The sequence below is a fragment of the Delphinus delphis genome, chromosome 7, assembly GCF_949987515.2.
Source record: "Delphinus delphis chromosome 7, mDelDel1.2, whole genome shotgun sequence".
NCBI lineage: Eukaryota > Metazoa > Chordata > Mammalia > Artiodactyla > Delphinidae > Delphinus > Delphinus delphis.
In genome coordinates, this window is record NC_082689.1 from 62,837,042 (window position 1) to 62,862,767 (window position 25,726).

General features: G+C 41.1%; 1 protein-coding gene across 1 annotated transcript in view; it reads left to right on the top strand.

The window, feature by feature from the left end:
- The window catches only part of LRP2 (LDL receptor related protein 2), a 196,332-nt gene that overhangs the window by 148,507 nt on the left and 22,099 nt on the right, over positions 1-25,726 (top strand). The window contains exons 52-64 of the mRNA XM_060016628.1: positions 72-242; positions 5,688-5,914; positions 7,074-7,251; positions 8,312-8,508; positions 9,236-9,481; positions 10,201-10,329; positions 11,270-11,389; positions 12,142-12,258; positions 13,015-13,131; positions 13,992-14,133; positions 17,804-17,922; positions 21,391-21,519; positions 24,961-25,092. Of these exons, the coding sequence (XP_059872611.1) occupies positions 72-242; positions 5,688-5,914; positions 7,074-7,251; positions 8,312-8,508; positions 9,236-9,481; positions 10,201-10,329; positions 11,270-11,389; positions 12,142-12,258; positions 13,015-13,131; positions 13,992-14,133; positions 17,804-17,922; positions 21,391-21,519; positions 24,961-25,092 (2,024 nt within the window). The remainder of the gene's footprint in view (positions 1-71; positions 243-5,687; positions 5,915-7,073; positions 7,252-8,311; positions 8,509-9,235; positions 9,482-10,200; positions 10,330-11,269; positions 11,390-12,141; positions 12,259-13,014; positions 13,132-13,991; positions 14,134-17,803; positions 17,923-21,390; positions 21,520-24,960; positions 25,093-25,726) is intronic.

Sequence of the window (25,726 nt, forward strand, 5' to 3'; positions counted from 1 at the left end):
GAGAAAGCTTATGTCTTTGCCACTGAGTTCTTTTGGCTTCAGGGACTGACCCTTTGTGTTTGCTCCAACAGGCATGTCTATTGGGGAGACTGGGCTGACCGAGCATACATTGGGAGAGTAGGCATGGACGGAGCCCATAAGTCTGTGATTATTTCTACCAAGATCAAGTGGCCCAATGGCCTCACCATTGATTACACCAATGATCTACTATACTGGACAGATGCCCACCTGGGTTACATTGAGTACGTACTTAGAAAAGAATAAAGCAAACTGGGTGACTGCTGATTCTAAACACCAGTGCTTGTGTTGCCAGTGCATTTTTCCCAGGCAGCTTCTAAGTGGCCTGTTTGTTGGAAGTCACTTCTAGCTAAAGTGCCTATAGGTGCCAAGCTCTATGGTATGGTGCAAGAGAAAGAGCATGAACTCTGAAGTCATACAGATCAGGATATTGTCTTGGTGCTTTTACTTCTTATCCTCCTAAAAAAGCAGCTAGTAATCTCTCCCCTATGGTAGTCAACTTAGTACTCAACTCATCTTAATGCCCTTATCCCTTTACTTTACCCTACCCTCCCAAATATATGATTAATAGACTTGGAAAAATTATACTGTTCAATGAAAAGTACTCCTTGTAAAAAAGATAATACAAATTATTAGCCAAGCAGTACATGTGTATTTCGGGGCATTGCTAATTATGGCCTAGTTGGACTAGGGTAATGTCTTCTGGGCATTTATGAACTAGTACCCAGATACACAGCCTGTTGCATGCAAAAGCAGGGAATTGTTGTTAATTCACTAGAGCTATTTTAAAGGTTTAAAAAATCCTGTCATTCTATTAAATTTATTTTGAAAAAAATTACACTTGACAAAAAATACCCATAAAAGTATCTGAGGTCTTTATATAGAGATCATGCAAGAACTGAAGGAGAAGACAAGACTGCTTTCTGGTTTATGACCTTTTTAAAGAAACAGATAATGACTAAGTTCTGGTCATTTATCTGCAGTCTTATTAACAGAGGTCAAGAAGATATTCAGGTTTTCCTATACCTTCTTTAAGTTTCCATAAATTATGATATTTTGGAAAAAATTTCTAACATCACACGGCTAATGTTATCAACTTCTTTAGTTGCTAGCTCATTCCACCTCTTGTGAGTTTTAGGGTCTGCTCCCAGTTTTTTAAATATTAAAATATCAGTATTCTGACATAGGTTCAGAGGAATGAATGAGACCTAGATTCACTAATAATGTCTGGGTCATGATTAATAATACATGTGCTACCAGTGTGTACAAAGCTAACCCTGCTGGCCTCTAGGTTAACTCAGCTAGTCTATCCCGCTCAGGTTATACTGAGAATCAAGCTGTCTCTGAAAACTGCTTCTTCCCTTGTCTTCCTGAGGAGACAGAAGTCCAGCTTTAGATTGCTTTCCTCTGATGGCTTAGGAAACAGTGTTCATCCCAGGATATTGAAAGAATGCTTCATGGAGAACATCAACATAAGAGATTATAAACCTTCAAGAGCTGAACCAGCTGCATCAGCAGGAAAGCAGCTGTGGTTAGGAATTAGTGATCTTTAAACTCCTCTGGTTATTCCTATTTTTTTTGTTTTGATTTTTTTTTTTAACATCTTTATTAGAGTATAATTGCTTTACAATGGTGTGTAGTTTCTGCTTTATAACAAAGTGAATCACTTATACGTATACATATGTCCCCATATCTCTTCCCTTTTGCGTCTCCCTCCCTCCCCCCTCCCTATCCCACCCCTCTAGGTGGTCACAAAGCACTGAGCTGATCTCCCTGTGCTATGCGGCTGCTTCCCACTAGCTATCTATTTTAAGTTTGGTAGTGTATATATGTCCATGCCACTCTCTCACTTTGTCCCAGCTTACCCGTCCCCTTCCCCATATCCTCAAGTCCATTCTCTAGTAGGTCTGCGTCTTTATTCCCATCTTACCCCTAGGTTCTTCATGACCATTTTTTTTTTTTTATATTCCATGTATATGTGTTAGCATACGGTATTTGTTTTTCTCTTTCTGACTTACTTCACTCTGTGTGACAGACTCTAGGTCCATCGACCTCACTACAAATAACTCAATTTCGTTTCTTTTTATGGCTGAGTAATATTCCCTTGTATTTATGTGCAACATCTTCTTTATCCATTCATCTATCGATGGACACTTAGGTTGCTTCCATGTCCTGGCTATTGTAAATAGAGCTGCAATGAATATTTTGGTACATGACTCTTTTTGAATTATGATTTTCTCAGGGTACAGGCCCAGTAGAGGGATTGCTGGGTCATATGGTAGTACTAGTTTTAGCTTTTTTTTTTTTTTTTTTTTTTGCTGTATGCAGGCCTCTCACTGCTGTGGCCTCTCCCGTTGCGGAGCACAGGCTGCGGACGTGCAGGCTCAGCGGCCATGGCTCACGGACCCAGCCACTCCGAGGCATGTGGGATCTTCCCGGCCCGGGGCACAAACCCGTGTCCCCTGCATCGGCAGGCGGACTCTCAACCACTGCGCCACCAGGGAAGCCCCTATTTTTAGCTTTTTAAGGAACGTCCATACTGTTCTCCATAGTGGCCGTATCAATTTACATTCCCACCAACAGTGCAAGAGGGTTCCCTTTTCTCCACACCCTCTCCAGCATTTATTGTTTATAGATTTTTTGATGATGGCCACTCTGACAGGTGTGAGATGATATCTCATTGTAGTTTTGATTTGCATTTCTGTAATGATTAATGATGTTGAGCATTCTTTCATGTGTTTGTGGGCAATCTGTATATCTTCTTTGGAGAAATGTCTATTTAGGTCATCTGCCCATTTTTCTCGACTGGGTTGTTTGTTTTTTTGATATTGAGCTGCATGAGCTGCTTGTAAATTTTGGAGATTAATCCTTTGTCAGTTACTTCATTTGCAAATATTTTCTCCCATTCTGAGGGTTGTCTTTTCATCTTGTTTATGGTTTCCTTTGCTGTGCAAAAGCTTTTAAGTTTCATTAGGTCCCATTTGTTTATTTTTGTTTTTAATTTCGATTTCTCTAGGAGGTGGGTCAAAAAGGATCTTGCTGTGATTTATGTCACAGAGTGTTCTGCCTATGTTTTCCTCTAAGAGTTTGATAGTGTCTGGGCTTACATTTAGGTCTTTGATCCATTTTGAGTTTATTTTTGTGTATGGTGTTAAGAAGTGTTCTAATTTCATTCTTTTACATGTAGCTGTCCAGTTTTCCCAGCACCACTTTTTGAAGAGGCTGTCTTTTCTCCACTGTATATTCTTGCCTCCTTTATCAAAGATAAGGTGACCATATGTGCATGGGTTTATCTCTGGGCTTTCTATCCTGTTCCATTGATCTATATTTCTGTTTTTGTGCCAGTACCATACTGTCTTGATTACTGTAGCTTTGTAGTATAGTCTGAAGTCAGGGAGCCTGATTCCTCCAGGTCTGTTTTTCCTTCTCAAGATTGCTTTGGCTATTCGGGGTGTTTTGTGTTTCCATATAAATTGTGAAATTTTTTGTTCTAGTTCTGTGAAAAATGCCACTGGTAGTTTGATAGGGATTGCATTGAATCTGTAGATTGCTTTGGGTAGTAGAGTCATTTTCACAATGTTGATTCCTCCAATCCAAGAACATGGTATATCTCTCCATCTATTTGTATCATCTTTAATTTCTTTCATCAGTGTCTTATAGTTTTCTGCCTACAGTTCTTTTTTCTTCTTAGGTAGGTTTATTCCTAGGTATTTTATTCTATTTATTGCTGTGGTAAATGGGAGTGTTTCCTTAATTTCACTTTCAGATTTTTCATCTTTAGTGTATAGGAATGCAAGAGATTTCTGTGCATTAATTTTGTGTCCTGCTACTTTACCAAATTCATTGATTAGCTCTAGTAGTTTTCTGGTAGCATCTTCAGGATTCTCTACGTATAGTATCATGTCATCTGCAAACAGTGACAGCTTTACTTCTTCTTTTCCGATTTGGATTCCTTTTATTTCTTTTTCTTCTCTGATTGCTGCGGCTAAAACTTTCAAAACTATGTTGAATAAGAGTGGTGAGAGTGGGCAACCTTGTCTTGCTCCTGATCTTAGTGGAAATGGTTTCAGGTTTTCACCATTGAGGATGATGTTGGCTGTGGGTTTGTCATATATGGCCTTTATTATGTTGAGGAAAGTTCCCTCTATGCTTACTTTCTGGAGGGTTTTTATCATAAATGGGTGTTGAATTTTGTCAAAAGCTTTCTCTGCATCTATTGAGATGATTATATGGTTTTTCTCCTTTAGTTTGTTAATATGGTGTATCACATTGATTGATTTGCGTATATTGAAGGATCCTTGCATTCCTAGGATAAACCCCACTTGATCATGGTGTATGATCCTTTTAATGTGCTGTTGGATTCTATTTGCTAGTATTTTGTTGAGGATCTTTTCGTCTATGTTCATCAGTGTTATTGGCCTGTAGTTTTCTTTCTTTGTGACATCTTTGTCTGGTTTTGGTATCAGGGTGATGGTGGCCTCGTAGAATGAGTTTGGGAGTGTTCCTTCCTCTGCTATATTTTGGAAGAGTTTCAGAAGGATAGGTGTTAGCTCTTCTCTAAATGTTTGATAAAATTCTCCTGTGAAGCCACCTGGTCCTGGGCTTTTGTTTGTTGGAAGATTTTTAGTCACAGTTTCAATTTCAGTGCTTGTGATTGGTCTGTTCATATTTTCTATTTCTTCCTGGTTCAGTCTCAGGAGGTTGTGCATTCCTAAGAATTTTTCCATTTCTTCCAGGTTGTCCATTTTATTGGCATAGAGTTGCCAATAAAATCTCTCATGATCCTTTGTATTTCTGCAGTGTCAGTTGTTACTTCTCCTTTTTCATTTCTAATTCTATTGATTTGAGTCTTCTCCCTTTTTTTCTTGATGAGTCTGGCTAATGGTTTATCAATTTTGTTTATCTTCTCAAAGAACCAGCTTTTAGTTTTATTGATCTTTGCTCTTATTTCCTTCATTTCTTTTTCATTTATTTGTGATCTGATATTTATGATTTCTTTCCTTCTGCTAACTTTTAGGTTTTTTTGTTGTTCTTTCTCTAATTGCTTTAGGTGTAAGTTTAGGTTGTTTATTTGAGATGTTTCCTGTTTCTTAAGGTAGGATTGTATTGCTATAAACTTCCCTCATAGAACTGCTTTTGCTGCATCCCATAGGTTTTGGGTCGTTGTGTTTTCATTGTCATTTGTTTCTAGGTATTTTTTTATTTCCTCTTTGATTTCTTCAGTGATATCTTGGTTATTAAATAGTGTATTGTTTAGCCTCCATGTGTTTGTAGTTTTTACAGATTTTTTCCTGTAATTGATATCTAGTCTCATAGCGTTGTGGTTGGAAAAGATCCTTGATACGATTTCAAGTTTCTTAAAGTTACCAAGGCTTGATTTGTAACCCAAGATATGATCTATCCTTGAGAATATTCCATGAGCACTTGAGAAAGGTTATTCCTATTTTTAAGGCATTGCTTTTGCAACTTTTACATTTTTCATTCAGTCCAAATAAACTTTAAATTTAGTTTTTGTTTTAATTGAAGACTAAAAGTTTTGAGGAAGATCTGAACTTCAGTTACCTCTAGAAGGTAGAACTTTATTCATTGATTTGTCAGCCTCTATCCTTAAAGGCATTAGAGGAGGGGCATTATGTTCACTGAGTGACTCTTCCTTCCTCCGACTCCAGGTACTCTGATTTGGAGGGCCACCATCGGCACACGGTGTACGAAACCGGGACACTGCCTCATCCCTTTGCTATAACTGTTTTTGAAGACACCATTTATTGGACAGATTGGAACACAAAGACAGTTGAAAAGGGAAACAAATACAATGGGTCAAATAGGGTGGCGCTGGTGAACACAACACACAGACCATATGACATCCGTGTGTATCATCCCTACAGGCAGCCAATTGGTGAGTAAGTGATTTGGAAGTTTTTGCACAGTTGCTTTAGGGTCTTGTGCATTCCATTCTTGTTTTTGTTTTTTAAGCATAAATATCATGATTTATACTGGGAATGGTGTTACTTGCTAATGTTTTCTACAAAGCAAATGCTGAGAGTTGAGGGGATGGAAATATCTTTAGAATTTATTCCCCTATTCCTGGAAAAGTCTGCTTACAATTCTTTTTCATAGCACCTGCTCTATTCTTAAAGATCAGTCTGGGCTTTCTTTTGGATAAGAATCAACAGTTGTTATGTTGCCTTTTGACATTTCAGCCCTAAATACTTAAGAAAGCACCTCTGGAAAATACGGACATTTCCTGTATAACCACAATAAATTGTAACACCTAAGAGATGTATTGTAATAACATGGATGCATTTATAACAATCATTTCTTTACAATATCAATCTACTGAAATGATTAGTTTAAAAGAAATGCTTAAAAGAAAGTTATAGTAACTATAAAACATCATTTATTAAATGTCTGTTTGCACTTGATATCTAGCCAAGTTCTGGAGTATTCTTTGGGGATAGAATGGATTTTGTGGGCCCGCTTTGTCGTGGTGTCTTGTTAAAACATACGATAAACTTGGAAGTTAGGAAAAATGAGAATTGGCAAAATATTTTTTTCTATATATTCTTCATATTATTTAGCAGAAGTTCAAATTTATCTTTACCTCTGAGTTGCGGCCCAGAAAGGTAGTATAGTTGTTGCTCAGTTTATCCATCCACCTGATTCTTGTGCAACTTCAGTTGCCTATATCCTTAGGATGAGAGAATATAGCAGCTGCTGAAAATGAAAACTTTAACTTAGATTGTGGGCACATGGATGTAAACTAAATTTCCCACCTGCTCTCCAAGAACTTTGGGAGACACAGTTTTTCTAGCCCAACACCAGTGAGTAAGCCTCACTTCTGGTAGCACATAAATCAATTTTCTGTACTAGCAACAGGGTTGCTAAAACAGCTCTACCATATGTACTCTTTATGCACTTTTGCACAAAGCATGAATCTAGGATAACATTTTTTTTTACTAAGAGGTGATGAGTTTTATGTGGCTGGTAATCAGCGTGTCTGTGCTTGATACTCTCTTTAAGTGAATGAACATATATTTTCTTCCTTCTTTCACTAGTGACTAATCCCTGCAGTACCAACAATGGTGGCTGTTCTCATCTCTGCCTCATCAAAGAAGGAGGCAGTGGGTTCACTTGCGAGTGTCCAGATAACTTCCATACTGTCCGGCATAGTTACAGCACCCAGTGCCTGCCCATGTGCTCTAGCACCCAATTCCTGTGTGCCAACAGTGAAATGTAAGGCTCTCTTCTCCCTCTCCCCATTGCCTCTCCAGCCCTTGGACACACATTGAACTTCAAGGCTCCAGGGGATGGGAGTTTTCCAATGAACCAAGATTTTGGCTAATTAACGTGGCTCATTTGGGATGCACCAAGACCAGGAAAGTTGGATCTCCAACCGTCCAACTTTCTCTAACTTCGATAATTTCGTCCATGAAAGAAGGAATTTGTGAACCAAATGGTTACGCCCATGCATACAAGTTTTTGTTTCTGTAGCAAGGAAGCAAACTGTGTGTTTTTTTAATTTCTAAGGAATTGTCCAGAGTCTCAGGGCCAAGAATGTATATAAGTGTACACTGAAAAATTGCCCTCAGGAGTGATAGAATTTCTCCATCTTTTTCAAACATATGCTGGCCTAGCTTCTTAGAGGACTGTGCCAGCGGATCCAGGGTCACACATTCAAATCCATGTTTGATGATTTGTATTTGTTATGAAACACGGTCACAGCTTATTTCCCTCACAATGGCCACAGGCCTGATGACTAGGGGCTGAGTCAGAGAGTGAGGTCAAGAGGAGATGTTAATGCAAATCATAACATCTGAGATTCAGTGGCAGATTATTTTGACGATTGAATAAGGTATCCTAGGTTAAGAATCTAGCATACACCCATCATGACATAGACTCTCAAAAAATGTCAGCGCCTCCAGCTTTCCAGCCAGTACCCAAATGTCATATATCCCTCTGGCTGACGGTCCCAACCAATCCCTGTTTCCAGAACCCCAGCTCCAAACACACACTCCACTCTTTGTTGTGGCAGGAATTTAATCATCATACTCAAAGCATTTTTTCAGTGTGTGTTGGGTCTTAACAAACCTGGTCTATGTCACCTTGTCATGTTTTCTCTGAAAATATTCCACAGTAGCTAAGGTTTAATTGATCCTCTTCTTGGGCCGTGAGAGAACTCGTGTGTATCATTCCTTGGAATTCCATTTTCCCTGCTTCTCTCTGGATAGTCGTTGCCTGCTCCTCTAACCACTTGGTGTTTTGCTAGGAGAAGTGCTCTGTTTTCTCTGTGTAGGTGTATTCCCATCTGGTGGAAATGTGATGGGCAGAGAGACTGCTTGGATGGTTCCGACGAGCCCATCACTTGCCCGCAGCGCTACTGCCGGTTAGGACAGTACCAGTGCATGGATGGCAACTGTACCAGCCCACACTTCATATGCAATGCTCATCAGGATTGCCCTGATGGGTCTGATGAAGACTCGGTTCTTTGTGGTGTGTTGAACTGCTTTCTACCTTCTCTGCCCACTTCTATAGTTGATCGCCCATGGTTCTGTAGGGATTTTCTGAATGTCATAATCCAAAAACTGGTCCAAAATCCTAGGGGAAAAAAAAAAAACCTCAGAGTCCATCCTATATCAATTTTTATAAAGTTTAAAAAAAATCCCAGGTCTCTACAAGGAAGATGGTTGAGGTAGATACTAAGTTGTCTATATTGATGGTTCTTTACTGTATGCTGTGCATAGAATCTCCTTTGAGAGCTAACATTGAGGGTGAAATGAGGGATTCCCACATTTTAAACAGGGACTCTCAGTTGTAATATTTATTTATGTTTCCATTTTTAAAAAGCCCCATCAAAACCCAAAAAAAACAACTCTCCAAACCAAAATCAACACATAAACAATAGCAACAAACAGAAAGTTTGAAAACCTTTGTCCATTAGGGCAACAGGTACAGGAGAAGGTGAATTTAGTAGGCTGTCAGCGATTCAGTCCTTATCCCCTAATTCTGCATGCAAGAAAAAGATATTTAAGAATTTAGGAGACAGTAATAGTCAAAGGACTGACTGCTCACGTGGTGGTACTGGTTAATAATAAGTGCATTAGGGCATAAGTCCTCTAAGAAGAAATTAGAATCGAGTTCTCCAGGATCCATTAGTGTAAATTAGGAGCTTTCGTTCCTGACACCTTCCAAGCTGATAACCAAATGTCCCCGCTTGCAGAGCATCACCAGTGTGAGTCCAACGAATGGCAGTGCGCCAACAAACGTTGCATCCCGGAATCCTGGCAGTGTGACATGGAGGACGACTGCGGAGATAACTCGGACGAAGACAGTTCCCACTGTGCCAGCAGGACCTGCCGGCCGGGCTATTTTAAGTGTGCCAATGGCCACTGCATCCCTCAGAGCTGGAAGTGTGATGTAGACAATGACTGCGGAGACTACTCAGACGAGCCCCTCCAGGAATGCTGTAAGTTCCTGTGAGAGGGACCCGGCCTGACCGGGAACAGGGAACAAGATGGATGGAGAGAGGGTGTGCAGCCCCTGCTGCAGCCCCATGGGGTGCCCCCTCTTGGCTCTTCCCCGCGGCTCTTCCGGCAGCGCAAGGCAAAGGAGAGCCGCGCGCACAGCCTGCGGGTTGAACCACGCCCCCTGTTCTCAAGTGGCTGATTCCTGCTCTCCATACACGAACGTCTAACTGTCCCGAATATGATAACAAGGGCTTACACTTTGTCTATCTAGCACTTTCTCTTCTGAGCCTCAGAGAAACATGGTGAGGTAGGGAAAGTGGGTGTTACCAACTCTCATTTTACAAGTGAGGAGCCTGAACTTCATGTTAAGTGGCTGGTCACTTTTCTACTTCGTGCCAGAGCTAACACTTCAACCTGGTTTTTTTTTTTTACTTCAAACCCAGTTCTTCCCCCCACCCCACCCCACTCCCCCCAAAGTTTGACTGCAACATAAATGAGTGGTAATGAAACGGTGAGAAAACTTAAGGACTCTGTCTTTCTGCTTTGGGTGAACAGATCACACCTAAAAGAGACACAGTTGCCAGAGTCCGTTTGGTTGGTAACACGGTCACCCTTACTCATCAGCACCGCATCTTAAATAAGACAATGGAAAGGTGTCTTTGGTTTCCTGTCAGGACCGAGACTTCAGTTCTGACCTTGCCCCTTCTTCTCTTTTCAGTGAGCCCTGCCTACCGCTGTGACAACTATACGGAATTCGACTGTAAAACAAACTACCGCTGCATCCTGCTGTGGGCTGTGTGCAATGGTTTCGATGACTGCCGGGACAACAGCGATGAGCAGGACTGTGGTAGGGAGGGGCTGCAGGGGAGGAGGGAGGGACAAACAACTTAGCAGGAGATGAGAGCAGATTTCCCACATCATCCTTCCTTTGTTCGCCTCTAATAACATGTTACATTTTTGTAGTATTTTACAGGGATATTGGGAGTTTACTTTATACGTCTTAAAGGAAATGTGTCTCAAAGGATACTATACTTGGGGAAGACCTTGTGAAGATATTAGGAATTTGTGTAATTTCTCCCAAATGCAGAGTTCCTATTTACGCTTGACAAGTTTAAACTGTCTGTCTAATCTTAGAGATTGATTGAAAGGAATGAAAGGGGGAGTAGAGAAAAGATTTGGTATCTATCTCTAAAAAGGATATTTCAAAATCAGAATATTTCTTATTTGGAGATTTTCATATTCTGAATCTCCCTCTGACTTTCCACATCCTCTGTGTCTGGCAACGTAGAAAATTTATGGACAAAAGGCCAAATGAATGAATGGAATTTGCCAAGATTAAGCATATACTCTAACTTGAAAACAATGTCTCTGTGTGTGTGTGTGTGTGTGTGTGTTAGGTTTAGTTGGAAGAGAGGTAAGGAAGATATTGGGTTATTTTAATAACACTGAGTCTAATCAAATAAAGACAATGTGATGGACGTGTTTTGTTTGCTGGTGGCATCACTTAATTTTCCTTTCCAGGCCTTCATTGCAAATTGCAAGCCAGGGACCAAATCATTTTTTGAACAGTTTCTACAGAAGAGAATGGATCTAGTTTCTAACAGTAGGATAGATTCAGTTTAGCCTAGAGAGGAATAGTGACAGTGAATGTGGCTGGCATTCCTCTTTCTGGGAGCTTTGAGGATATGGTAGCGTAAGCCTCAGACCATCTCACAAGAAAGCCAGGACTACTTCGACATTTCTTGACCATGGGTTTCTGAAGTATTTGCAATGACTGTGCTTTGCAGAGTCGATGGCATGCAAACCTTCTGGGGAATTTCGCTGTACAAATCACCACTGCATCCCTCTTCGCTGGAGATGTGATGGGCACAATGACTGTGGAGACCATTCAGATGAGGAAAACTGTAGTGAGTGTTCAGGGTCCTTCATCCTTACGTGCCACTGGAGTGGTGATGTCTGCTCTTTGTCTGTAATTCAACTGTCTATGCCGTTCATCCTCAAAGGGTAGGAGGACGGCTACCTGATCTCTTGTTTTCTGACTGGTACATTACTACTTTTTCATCTCCTTCTCAGCTGCTTGTAATCAAGCTCTGGGAGAAGAATATTTACCCAAGTATATCTTTTGTCTCTTATTTATTTATTTACACTCAAGTTTATTATTTTTTTTTCAAAAAGAACTTGAGGTGACTTACAATATATCATTGCCTTATGATATATATCGATTTCAGATTAACATGAAATACATTCTGACTTTAGTCCCCTTTTGGAAGTAAGAAGGTATAGGCAGTTGAGAGAATCAGGATGCTGGTTACCCCTGCAATTATCAATTGAGTAAAAACTTCTTACACAAAAGGGTGATCCAATTGGCATTTTATTGTTCATAAGAAAGTTCATGTTGAATCCTATAGGAGGTTATCTGGAGTTTCAGGAAATGAAAAATTATCTTAAGATTAAATCACCTTTGGACAAACTTTTTGACAAAGTCCATTCTTTACAGACTTACAATTGAGATGGAAAGTCTATTTTTGGAGGCTGGACAGTCTGGGACTTGGGACACAGGAGGGTGTTAGGCACAGAGGACACTTAGGCCAGTCCACAAGCCTGTCTCCTATGTATGATTCCTGGTGCCCTCTGATGGCCACGTGGCTTTCTTTTTCAGCCCCCCGGGAATGCACAGAGAGCGAGTTTCAGTGTGATGATCAGAGCTGCATTCCTTCGCGATGGATCTGTGACCAAAACAATGACTGTGGGGACAACTCAGATGAGCGGGACTGCGGTAACTGTCACAGCTCTTTAAGGGGCTTTCCAGAGAGTCTTGTACTAGGGTCAGCATATTGGTCGGAAGTAGGGGCTTCACATGTGTGTTTGGAAGGTTTTTTAGACTTAAATGATTTCTGTGTAATTTATGTAATATATAAACCTTAGCATTACAGTACCTTCTGCTTTATATATATTTTCTATGTTTATGATTACCTTATAGCAGTCTAGATCAATAATAATAGGGGAAAATCTCAAGAGAGTTTTAAAAATCTCATTTTAACTTAAACCTCCGCTAGGAGCAGACTTTAATCTGCATGGACCTTATAAACAAATAAAAACATTGGTCTTCCTACTGTTCTCCAGAAAGTGGTCCTAAGATATATACGGCTGTAGCTCCCTGGTGTAGAGGTCAGATGTTAGAATAGGAATCATAAACCCCAAGTAGTTTTATAGCTCTTACTGATTAAGGGTCGAGTCTGAGAAAAATCAGCGTGCAAAACAGTAAAAGTTGGGGAGTTCAGGGTTTTGAGGAAAAGTTTAAGAGCTAGAGATATTTAATAGAGGAGAGATTGCTACTTCCATCTCCATATTTTGGACGGGGAAGGTGTACCTTTGAGAGTTGATTTACTCGCTAACCACCAGGCGTGGGTTTGTTGTGAGCCAGTCACCGGGTATGGATAGGAATGTGATGGAAGACTTACTACCCTCCACGGAACTAACAGTTGTCTGAGAATGCCAAGGCGTCCTGGAAATGACAGTCTTTTCTCTTCAGAGATGATGACCTGCCATCCTGGATATTTTCAGTGTGATAGCGGGCACTGCGTTCCTGACCAAATGAAATGCGACGGGTTTGCCGATTGTCACGATGCCTCTGATGAAGCCGCTTGTCGTAAGTTTCTAGACACCCGTGGCACCGTTTGTCTGAAATGTATGGATATGGCAGTTTAGACCCAACCTTTCCCATCAGCCACCACTTCTTATATTAAAAGACCATAGATATTTTCTATTCAGCGTTCATTGATAATTATCAGTTTACCTGGGGCCTGAGTCACCATGTCCATATATTTCACAGTAGCCATTCAAGTGCATTTCATTAATAATATTTCAAATAGAGAATATATTAAGTGTGCTAACGAAAGTATTTATATGTTATCAGCTACTCTACAAATCGTTAATTGGATAAAAACTTGGCAGGTAAAAGAATATTCAAGCAATGAATAAAAGGGTATTCAAACATAATGAAGTCCCAGTATTAAACGTTTTCTGAATTGAATAATGGCATATAGAATTGTTTAAAAGTATAAAGCCGATATGATCATTTGCATTTTAGTCTTTTTGAATCACTGAATAAATATTAACTGTTGATGATTGTCTATGATGGATTTTGTTGATAATGCAGTTGCCGCATCTTAAAACCTGGTTTCCGAGAGACTGTATAAATGGATGATAGGAAAAGCCAGTGCTGACACCACTGAAGGGTTGCACTTGCCTATAATGAAAAAGTGCAGTGCTGTCCACAGAATGACTCATGTCATTGAATACTGGGCTTGGTCATCTATCCTTAAGAAACATTCCATCAGAATTTCAGACAGTTTATAGCCACAGAACATCTGGTTGAATCATGAAGAGCACGCTATAATGGAACTCTTTCCATTAGGAGAGCTCTTTCTGTAAAGGAGAAATAGCCGGATAGCTTTCCAAAAAGTATCTTTTTCTAATAATTTGACTATGTCTCCTCCCCACCAACAGCCACTCGCTTTCCCAATGGGGCATACTGCCCAGCTACTATGTTCGAATGTAAAAATCATGTTTGTATCCAGTCATCTTGGAAGTGTGATGGTGATAACGACTGTGGCGATGGTTCCGATGAAGAACTTCATCTGTGCTGTGAGTGAGAGAGACTGGGGCTGGTGTTGTCAATGTTTCTTACGTGGAGCCTGTGATCCAGGAGGGCGGTTGTACAATTTTTGAGTACTGGACACATGCTCTGCATTAGTGTGCTTTCACTTGGCCTTCCTGCTTAGTTCTCTACGTGGAACATGAGAAAGTTGGGCAAGTATCCATAGTGTTAAACATTTTGTGGCCTTCAAAGGCAGTTGGCATAAATAGCGGCAGAACTGTTGCGGTTGAAGTCTGAGGTAGGGTGGGGCTGTACATCTCTCCTGCTCCATCCTACTTTCAGTGCCCCTCAGAGTACTTCTGCTAAACCCCCCGAGCTTCAGAGAACACCTTTAGGACATTTTAAAACTAGTTAGTCCTTAGTCACTTCACGTTACATCATAATTCAAGCCCATCTAATTCTTTTCTGTTGTATGATACATATTTATTTATTTATTTAAACATCTTTTTTTTTTTAAAACATCTTTATTGGAGTATAATTGCTTTACAATGGTGTGTTAGTTTCTGCTGTATAACAAAGTGAATCAGCTATACATATACATATGTTCCCATATCTCTTCCCTCTTGCGTCTCCCTCCCTCCCACCCTCCCTATCCCACCCCTCTAGGTGGTCACAAAGCACCAAGCTGATCTCCCTGTGCTATGCGGCTGCTTCCCACTAGCTATCTATTTTACATTTGGTAGTGTATATATGTCCATGCCTCTCTCTCACTTTGTCCCAGCTTCCCCTTCCCCTTCCCCATATCTTCAAGTCCATGCTCTAGTAGATCTGTGTCTTTAGTCCCATCTTACCCCTAGGTACTTCATGACCTTTTTTTTTTTTTCTTGGATTCCATATATATGTGTTAGCATACGGTATTTGTTTTTCTCTTTCTGACTTGCTTCACTCTGTATGACAGACTCTAGGTGCACCACCTTGCTACAAATAACTCAATTTCATTTCTTTTTATGGCTGAGTAATATTCCATTGTATATATGTGCTGCATCTTCTTTATCCATTCATCTGTTGATGGACACTTAGGTTGCTTCCATGTCCTGGCTATTGTAAATAGAGCTGCAATGAACATTGTGGTACATGACTCTTTTTGAATTATGGTTTTCTCAGGGTATTTGCCCAGTAGTGGGATTGCTGGGTCATATGATAGTTCTATTTTTAGTTTCTTAAGGAACCTCCATACTGTTCTCCATAGTGGCTGTATCAATTTACATTCCCACCAACAGTGCAAGAGGGTTGCCTTTTCTCCACACCCTCTCCAGCATTTATTTGTTTTTGTTTTGTTTTGTTTTTAACATCTTTATTGGAGTATAATTGCTATATAATGGTGTGTTAGTTTCTGCTGTATAACAAAGTGAATCAGTTATACATATACATATGTCCCCATATCTCTTCCCTCCTGCTTCTATTTATTTTTTAAACCAGTGAGTCTCAATTTGGGTACCCATCAGAATCACCTGGGGAGAGGTGTTTCAAAAGCACACGCTCTGGTCCCACCCTAGGCTTAGACCTATTGAACCAGAATGTCCAAGGACATGTCAGGCCTGGGCAAAACGTATATTGAGAAAGCTCCTTAGCTTTTAATTTAGTCTCCTGGTTGAGAACTACTGATTTTAACAAAGTGAATGAAAATAGAGTTTGTTTTGGTCATTTTGCTCCACGCTTTGAGTCATTGGAGAGACTTGAGGACAGTAGTTCTCCGAGTGTCATCTCTGTACTAGGAGAGTCAGTATTACCTGGGAACGTGTTAGAAATACAGATTCATGGGCCCACCCCAGATCTACCCGATCCGAATCTCTGGCAGGGAGACCTAGCACTCTCTGCATTAATAAGCCCTCCAGGTGATCCTGATGCAAGCTAAAGCTTAAGCATTTCATGTAAGTAAAAGCCCCCAACACAGGAGAAGACACTCCCAGAAACGTTACTTCTGGAACTCTTGGTTAACTCCTAGTCTGACTTAGCTGCAACTTGCTTCTGGGGTTCTCATCACCTCTTCCAGTCAGTTTCCTAGATTCATCTGCATCAGTGTGCTTTCACTTTCCTGCTTAGTTCTCTACTTGGGACATGAGAAAGTTGGGCAAGCATCCATAGTTTTAAACACTTTGTGGCCTTCGAAAACAATTCATTTTTAGCCCAGGGATTTGACTCTAGAAAATGATATATCAGAGTATTCCTTCCCCCCAGAGAACTTTGAATTAGCATACATTATATTTTCCCAGTGGCATCCCAACACTTTCCTTGCCACATCTTAGTTTTGTATAAGGAACTAACCATGTTTTGTTTTGTTTTTCACTTGATGAATCTTGAAAAACATCTTAAGCATGTGTAACTTTCAAAGAAGAAGTCCTCAGGAAGTTGCTTCCCTCTAAAAGATAAAGTGCCCATAGTTAGTAAAATTAAACTTTGCGGAGGCAGAGACATATAGCCACATGAAAAAGTGACCAACACTGTTTTATAATGTTGCATTTCACAGCAAATAATTCTTGCAAAGTTCTATTAATGATACTTCCAAGAACCAGTTCTCAGAGCTGATTTTTTTTTTTTTTTTTTCTTTTTGCGGTACGCGGGCCTCTCACTGTTGTGGCCTCTCCCGTTGCGGAGCACAGGCTCCAGACACGCAGGCTCAGCGGCCACAGCTCATGGGCCCAGCCACTCCGCGGCATGTGGGATCTTCCTGGACTGGGGCACGAACCCGTATCCCCTGCATTGGCAGGCGGACTCTCAACCACTGCGCCACCAGGGAAGCCCTCAGAGCTGAATTTTTTCTCCCCAACCTCATTACAAGTCTCTCCTCTTGCTCCCTGTTTGTGGTACCAAGGCAGAAGGAAAATCAAACAGCTCAAGTCCTCCATGGGAAAGAAGACATGTGTGTTGAGTTCACTGAATTCCTGGTACATGCATAGAGGACTGTTTCCCTGTAGCAACTAAGGGACCTGGGTTCTACCTGTAGGTTCCTCACAGGGACACAAGCATGAGCCAGAGGTCTAATTCTGGATAATAAAGTGAGTCAGGGTTTGCTTATGAAATATCAACTTTAAGTGCAATAGGTGAGGGAATTCAGGTAGGAAAGTCCATCATGGTGTAAAACTTTAAAGAAAAGACTTTGTGTTCTAGAGGCTCAATGATAACTCCAGTCAGAGGGACAAACAGTGGCCTCTTGGCTCAGGTATGGTCCTGCTGGCCTCTCCAGCCTCCTGGCCACCATTGTCCTCCTCACTCCATGCTTCAGCCCAGAGACTTTTTATTCAGGTCCAGAAGCCTGCCTTCCTGACTCAGAATTTTTCCATGTGAAGCCTCTTCTGACCTCTCCTCCCCCAGAACTATATCATATCTCCACAGTAGATGCTTTCACAGCATGTTTCCTTTGTGGCTCTTATCACAGTTGTAGTTGAATGGTTAATTTGTAAAGTCTGTTCTCCTGCTACAATAAACATCCCGTGAGGATAAGGATTGTGTCTTTCTTTTTCCCAATTGAATCTGATGCCCGGCACAGCGCCACGGTGTCAACTAGACACTCAAGAGCTATTTGTCGATTGGTTAATCGAACAAGCCAATGAAGGGATGAATCAGGCAAGCCTGGCGCTGGCACAGGAGTGTTTTTAGATCCTGACCCTTATGTTTTGCTCTTAACCTGTACTTTTGCTTTTCCGTCTTGTGTTTTAGTGAGTGTTCCCTGTGATTCACCACACCGTTTCCGGTGTGACAACAATCGCTGCATTTATCGTCACGAGCTGTGCAACCATGAGGATGACTGTGGAGATGGAAGTGATGAGAAGAAGGAGAACTGTAAGCAAAAGTCAAAAGGGAGAAGGGAGGGCTTCCCTGGTGGCACAGTGGTTGAGCGTCTGCCTGCCGATGCAGGGGACACGGGTTCATGCCCCGGTCCGGGAGGATCCCACATGCCGCGGAGCGGCTGGGCCCGTGAGCCATGGCCGCTGAGCCTGCGCGTCCGGAGCCTGTGCTCCTCAACGGGAGAGGCCACAACAGTGAGAGGCCTGCGTACCGCAAAAAAAAAAAAAAAAAAAAAAAAAAAAAAGGGAGAAGGGAAAAAGAAGGGCCCCCAATTTCTTGCAGTTTGCAAAATGTACCTCAGGGATTTCAGTTTGTTCTGTAGAGGCTTGAGCTGCACCTGTGAGTGCAGATCTCCATGGACATTATTGTTTGCAAGACCCTATAAACACGCATTACTCAGAGGCAACCCTTCCCCGCTTCTTCCTATTTCATTTGAACCAGATGTTGGCAAGTTCCTTAAGAAAGTGAGAACAAACACTAAATAGTGTTTGAGTCACACTTGACAAACTAATGGTTTCTCTCTTTTCAAAGATGAGGTTTGGTCACTCTTCAGCCTAGAGTTTCTAATTGCCAATCTAGGCATGGGAAATTCTCAATGCCCCACTGAAAAGATCATGTTAAATAAGGCAGCTCTGGTGTTCACAGAGCTTATCTAATATCCTTCTTTAAAATGAAAATGTATTTCCCAGAAGAGAAAGATGATAGATTATTTTAAGAGATAAGTTTCAAACTGGCTGCATTTAATATTTTAGATATTGAAAAATCTGTGCTTGTACATTTTGAGACTGTTTTAAATCTATCCATTGAAGGAGAGAGCTGATTAATTTTCTGGGCAATTTAATTTACCTAGAAAAAGTCAGTGAGGAAAATTATTTCTCCTGAGTCGAATTACTTTTTTTCCTAAAAGGATATTATCTGGGAAAGTTTAGATAAATGCTTAACTTTTCTATTTTCTATTCCTTATATTGATGTGGGCTTAGAATGCTTACTGTCAGCTGCCATCCCAGATGGCCATCCCGGGGACTGGGTGTCAGGGGCACTTTGATACTATTGCCGTGTGCAAGTTTGTACCCTCCCTCTCCCTCACCTTTTTGGGGCAGAGATGAACCTGTGGTTATAACATTGTTAATATGTTGGTTTGAAGCATAGCACAAAAGAATGAAAACCCAGAAATAAAACCTTTTTTAAAAATTGGAGCAGGTTTACCCCCTTCCCTCTTCTCTTTCCATTTTCCCTATCAGTCATGCCATTTTTCAGTGGAGCCAGACATTTGTAGCATGTGGTCAAATCCCAGAGTGGGAAAAAAAGGGGTAGTAAACTAACATTCTTCTTGTGGAGCAGGAAGTTAGAGGAATCACTGCTAGCCATCACGGTAGGCGAACTGCAACATTTCAATAGCTTAAAACAGCAGAGGACTAAAGTTTGATGAAGGTCAGGCAGCTCCCTCCATCCTGTAATTATGCCATCTGGAACACATAGCCTTCAAGGTTGCTGAGGCAGGAGAAGTGAGAAATGGAGGAGACAGTTTCCTAAGTTCCTGGGCCTGGAAGTGACAGGTGTCACGCATACTCACAGTCCATTGGCTGGCAGTAGTCACGTGGTCCCAATCTAACTGCAAGGGGGACTGGGAAATGCAGGGAAATGCATGGATATTTAGTGAACACCATTTGTTTCTACCACAGTGTACCCTAGTGTCACTAAAATTCCCTGTGCACTTTTCTTTCCATGCGTAGAACACTCTTAACCCCTCCCCCAGGGACATAACCCAGAGTCCCTCTCGGTAAGTGAAATCCAGGAGCTCCAGGTGACAGGCACTAGTCATGCCATCAATTCCAGATGTGTTTCCTCTTGGTCTGGAGGCCCATAAACTAAGACACTAGTTTTATTTGTGTCTCCTGCCCCCAGTAGATAGTGGTAGAACAGGGGGAGCATAATGGAAATAAACATCCTCATTGGGAAAGAAGGAATGAGAGACTCCTTGCTGTCCCTGTTCTGTAGCAATTCTGAAATGCCACTGGGCCATGGTGGCACATGTTGGCCCAGGACAGTCCTGATGTACGTCTGTTGCCCTAGTGGAATTGTTAATAGAGCTCCTTTCCCTCTCACAAGCATATCGACTTGGAGAGTAAATTGTATGTTTACCCTGTGCAGACATTGTGAAGGCCCTTATATAGTGGGGATCGGAGGAGATTCATTGATGAGATCAAGACTCTGCTCTCAGAGGAACACCTATGCCCATTTTTCTTCATTGTCTCTGCCTCCACCCTTTGGGAGTGGTTGCTTGTCTATATCCCTCTTCAAATGAAGAGGGAACAGGGGAGTATGCCCTCCTTAGGGGCAGTACAGCTTTCCCAGCCACTCCCTGCTTGTAGAAGCTTGGGGGCCCAAGAGTTTTGTCACCTCAGTCACAGTGTTTTGGTTTATTTGGTCGTATGTTGGTTTTTGATCTGCTTGCTTTCAGTTAGTTCTAAGTGTCAATAACCTTACTCAGTGTTTTTGTTTGTTTGTTTGTTTTGGTTTGGGTTTTTTTTTTTTGAGACACAGTTCTTGAATTTGTTGCATTTCTTTGCTTAGTTTCCCTCACGCACCTTTGGGTCAACTTTGTCAGTTATATTCAGGCCAGAAAAGTAGATGGGCAGTCATTTAATTCAACTAAGAGAGTTGACTGGTCCTTTTTAAACTTCAGAGTCTTGTGTCATCTAAATGCAGTAGGTTCTCTGCAAACTGCAGATTTCTGGACTTTATTTTCATGGATTTCTGCTTGTAAATCAACTAGTTCTTCCCCGAGCTCATCTCTTTCTTGCCAAACTCAGGTAATGGCAACCCGTGCACATTATTAACATTCCATTTTCTAACCTCTTTGCCCAGATTGACAAGTTCAGTAAACATGTGGTCCACCTTCCAGTTTTTCCAAGGTGACAACTTTACAAATCCTTTGCCACTGCGTAACACAGGCCTCCATCTTTCCCTCCTTTGGGATCACTTTCCTCGTTGCCTGCCTCCTGACTGACGCCAATGCCGAATATTTTAGGTTTTGTTATGGAAGTGCCCTACTTCTATATCATTGAGGGTAATTAATACTAGTGACCGCAACCAACAAATCGCAAACTCTCAGTGGTGTGACGTAGCCAAGGCTTATTCCTCACTCACGTAAAGGCCGGTGCAGGTTGCACGCCCTTCTCCATCTTGACGCGAGGCCACCTGATACACATGGTCCCTGGGTTGCCGAGCAGGGAGGCACATGGGCTTTAATAGCTTCAGCTCAGAAGTGACACGTGTCACCTCCAACTCATAGTCCATTGGCCTGAACTAGACACATGGTCCCAACCTAACTGCAAGGGAGACGAGGAATTGTAGGGAAGCGCATGAGCTTATTTGTGGAGATACTGCCTCTGCCACAGAAGGAAGCGTCATGTTTCACAGAAGAAAAAGTTTTGACTTTATCTTATTCTTAAATTTTAGGTGTAGAACCGACTCCTAGACCTTGTACAGCAGATGAATTTAAGTGTAGCAATGGACGTTGCATTTCACAGCACCTGGTATGTGATGATGTCAATGACTGTGGTGACCATTTTGATGAGACGGGATGCAGTAAGTAAATACTTATTTTTATACTTCATTGTAGTAACTCAGGTTAACCTACTGGAAGCATGCAATAACATAAAGTAGACGATAACCGTGTTTCTCTTTAACTTACACATTGTGTTCTGAACTGCAGTCAAGCCCATAGCCACCTGTTATTGAACACTTATTCAATACCAGACATTGTGCTAAACAGTACATGGATTATTTCATTTCATCCCTGTAACAATCCTGTGAGTTAGGTATGGTCTGTCTTTCTGTTTCTCTCTTTTATACGAGTGAGGAAACCAGCTTACAGGTTAAATAAATTGGCTATGTCTTCCTGTCATTAAGAAACTGAGTCAGGATTTGAACTCTGATCTGTTTAACTGCAGGGCGTATCCTCTTCCCAGTTCATTAGGTGCCTCTCAGCACCTTGAAGCTATTAATTTTGTTTCTTAGTTTGTACATTTTTTCATCTTAAGCCAAATGCAGTATCTTTGGCACATAGGGGAAGAGTGGTCGGTGAGAATGGAGATGTCACAGGGGACCTTGGAAGGACCACTTATTTTTAAGAGAGGATTTTGTGTAGGGAAAGGATGATGTATGCAATCAGGGGATGATTCTAGCTTAATATTGTGATGGAAATCTTGGAAGGGCATGCTAATTATTCGCACTTTGGTAGTCCTTTATAGCATTTATGAAATGTTTTCACATACATTCTCTAATTTGTCACTCAAGATAGCTCCAGGGGATTACTGCTATTATGTCTAACTATATAATAAAGCTCAGAGAGCTTAAGTAACTTGCTTGAGGTCACACAGAGTGGCAGAGGCAGAATTTGAACAGTCCTGGGACTGCAGTCTGGAAGAGCCGGCTTCTAGCTCCTCTGCAACCAGCTGTGCCACTTGGAGTACACACTGACTTCGTCAGGCCTCGATTTCTTCTTAGGAAAAAGGAGGGAGTTCTTCAAACCCTACAAGTCTGGACTTAGTCACCTTAGTTAGCTGCACATGCTTTCCATTTTGTGGGCTTTAATCGCCTTTTTCTGAGGCGCCCCAAAGATTTCCTGGCAAATTGTCTCCTGTGTGGGTTACAAAAGGAGATGAAGAATCAGCCATATTGAGTTGATTTGCCATTCGTTTCACGCACTTTCTCAATGGGGCCTGGAGTTTTTGACATAATAATGTGACTTGATTAAATATTTAAAAAGCGTAAACATGATGGAATTTGTAAAACCCGAAGGTAGATTTGGGTTCTGCTGCCTAGAGACTGATATGTGAATGGTTCCAGGACTTTGGAATATTTCCAAGTTAGGCTCAGGTCAAACATTGGTTTCTCTTTTAGTTACCTGTGCCAATTAAAAGCCTTAAAATTAACCTCAGTACTTTTAATTCAAATGACATTTAATTAAAAGCAGGGTTTATTTAAAGGAAATAGGTATCACAGGCATTAATATGGTATGGAAGCAGCATTTCTTTTCAGATATTAAGCGGATCTGTGATATGGAATTCAGTCTTACTGCAGTGGGCTAATTTGACTAAGACATAGAATTCTTATTTAAAACACCAGTTCTTTGATGCTCCTAATCCACTTGCTTTCCTTTTCTTTTCCTTTCTTCTCCTCTTCCTCCTCCTTTTCTTTTAAACAGGATCACTGAAGTGTTTTGGACATGTGTTTTCTTTTTTAAAAACATTTTAAAATCATGAAAGGAAAGACATTAACATTTTGCTCACACCATTGAGGGATAAAGAAAAGAAGTTAACCTCAGGTTGCAAATATTGTTTATGTGATTACAGAGATAGATTGACCTGCTATTTCTCTGTCTGGTAGTTCTTATTCCTTCTTCATAAAATGGAAAATAGAGTGTCTACTTCCGAAATAGAGTGTCATATATCTGGGTTGGGGGAGATCTCTTGTATTATGAATTAAAATGGTGATTGTTTTCAAATGAAAAAAGTTACAGGAAGGTCTTTACATTTGAGGATGAATCTCATAATGTTCGAGGGTTCTGCTCTCGTTAAAGACTCTTGCTTCACAAGAGTATAACTCACTCAAGGGAACACTTGGTCCAGAAATTTTTACCTCCTGGGATCCCTAATCACATTGTAGATTTTAGAGCTGGGGAGGAAATCACAGAGCCTCATGGTGCACTTGAGACTCAGAGAGGTTATGTGACTGGCTCAAGGCTATTCATGTTGATAAAAATAGGGTCACATTTATTGAGCAATGCTGTGGAGACATTACTTACCCACCTTACAGAAATTTAAAAGGTAATAGAGAAATACTATGAGAAACTTCATGCCAACGCATTAGACAACTTAGGTGAAATGGATAAATTCTTAGACAAAAAATGCTAAAACTGCCTCAGGAAGAAATAGAAAATCTGAACAGACCTATTTAGCAATGTGTCATTGTTAAGAGCTCAGAGTAGACCTTTATTATAAGAGTTTCACGCATAAAGCTTTCCAGTATGAAATCCAAGGGCAGCATTCCATTGAAGGTTATTGTGCTTTATTTTGTGTTTTTGAAACTGAATGTTTTTAGTTTATTCAAACCACATATACCCATGGTCATTGTACCTTAAGGCAGCGGTCCCCAACCTTTTGGCACCAGGAAGACAATTTTTCCACGGATGGGAACTGGAGGTGGGGTGATGGTTCAGGCGGTAATGCGAGCAATGGGGAGCGATGGGGAGCGATGGGAAATAGTGGGGAGCGGTGGGGAGCGATGGGGAGCAGTGGGGATCGATGGGGAGCGATGGGGAGCAGTGGGGAGCGATGGGGAGCAGTGGGGAGCGGCAGATGAAGCTTCGCTTGCTCACCCGCTGCTCACCGCCTGCTGTGCGGCCCTGTTCCTAACAGGCTGTGGACCAGTAGTGGTCTGCAGCCTGAGGGTGGGGGACCCCTGCCTTAAGGGACCCTGAGAAGTGGCTAAGTTCACTTCATTGCCTACTATAGAAGACAAATAGATACAAATCTATTTTTATTTAAAAGAATTGAGTCAGGAGATACCTGTATCAGTGTCTTTTATTTATACGTGTGTGTATATATATACATGTATACACACATTTGAGATGTATCTATTTATATGTAAACATTATTTATATATAAATATAATTATATAATATTAAGATAGTGGAGCAGGTGGTTACAGTTGTAAAGAGTCCCTGGCTGTGATTCTGTCCAGAACTGGATGCTCTGAGAATGAGCCTGGCAGTGCTGAGTATAATCGGAAAATTGCCTCAAGGATCTGACATTACATGTATTTGTACAAATGGTTTTCAAGCCATTATCAGATATCCCTATACAGAGGTCTCTGGTACTCTGCAAAGCTTATGGAACGGGGTCCTCTCAAGGTGTTCTATAACTGGCTATCTGTAGGTGTTCTTCTGATACACCACTTGACTCTTCATTTGTGGCTGATGTGCTTTGTACTTTTCATTTGTAATGCTGGGATTTTGTTTTTCAGATACAGGAAAAGAAAGGTCATGTGCTGAAAATCTATGTGAACACAACTGTACCCAATTAAGTGAAGGAGGATTCATCTGCTCCTGTAGACCTGGGTTCAAAGCCAATAGTTTTGACAGAAACTCCTGTGAAGGTAGAGTATATTTCCTCCACTTCCTATTAGGGAGAACCTTGTACTTTTTAGATTCTCCATTCATTCCTTTTTACTAAACATGGTTTAATTCCCTTCTTGGGGCTAAGCTCATGGTCCTAGCTCATGAGCTAGGACCATGACTCAAGGATGCCAGTTGCTTTTTCCCCAGGCTATCTTACTGGTGCCTTGCAGAGCATCGGGCCATAGCTCATCTTCAGTAATGTCTGTGAAACTGATATGATTAATGAAGACCTGAGTGATGATGGCTACTTACTGTACCAGTGTCTGAGATCAAATTTTCTTTTTTTTCTTTTTAACATCTTTACTGGAGTATAATTGCTTTACAATGTTGTGTTAGTTTCTGCTGTATAACAAAGTGAATCAGCTACACAACATAAGCCTTACTTTCTTCAAACAACACGTATGTATTACATAACTCCTTACGTCAGACAGAAATGAGTTCCCAGGTGCGGAGTCCTCAGGGAGCTTATCAAGAATGGTAAATATCAAGTATGATTTTAGGTGTATTTGATCATTTGAATTTACTGTTCCTATCTCACGATGTGCCACACGCAGATGATTAGAATCGTTCTTTTAAGGGCTGAAGCTTAAGACCTCAATCGAAAAAACCAAT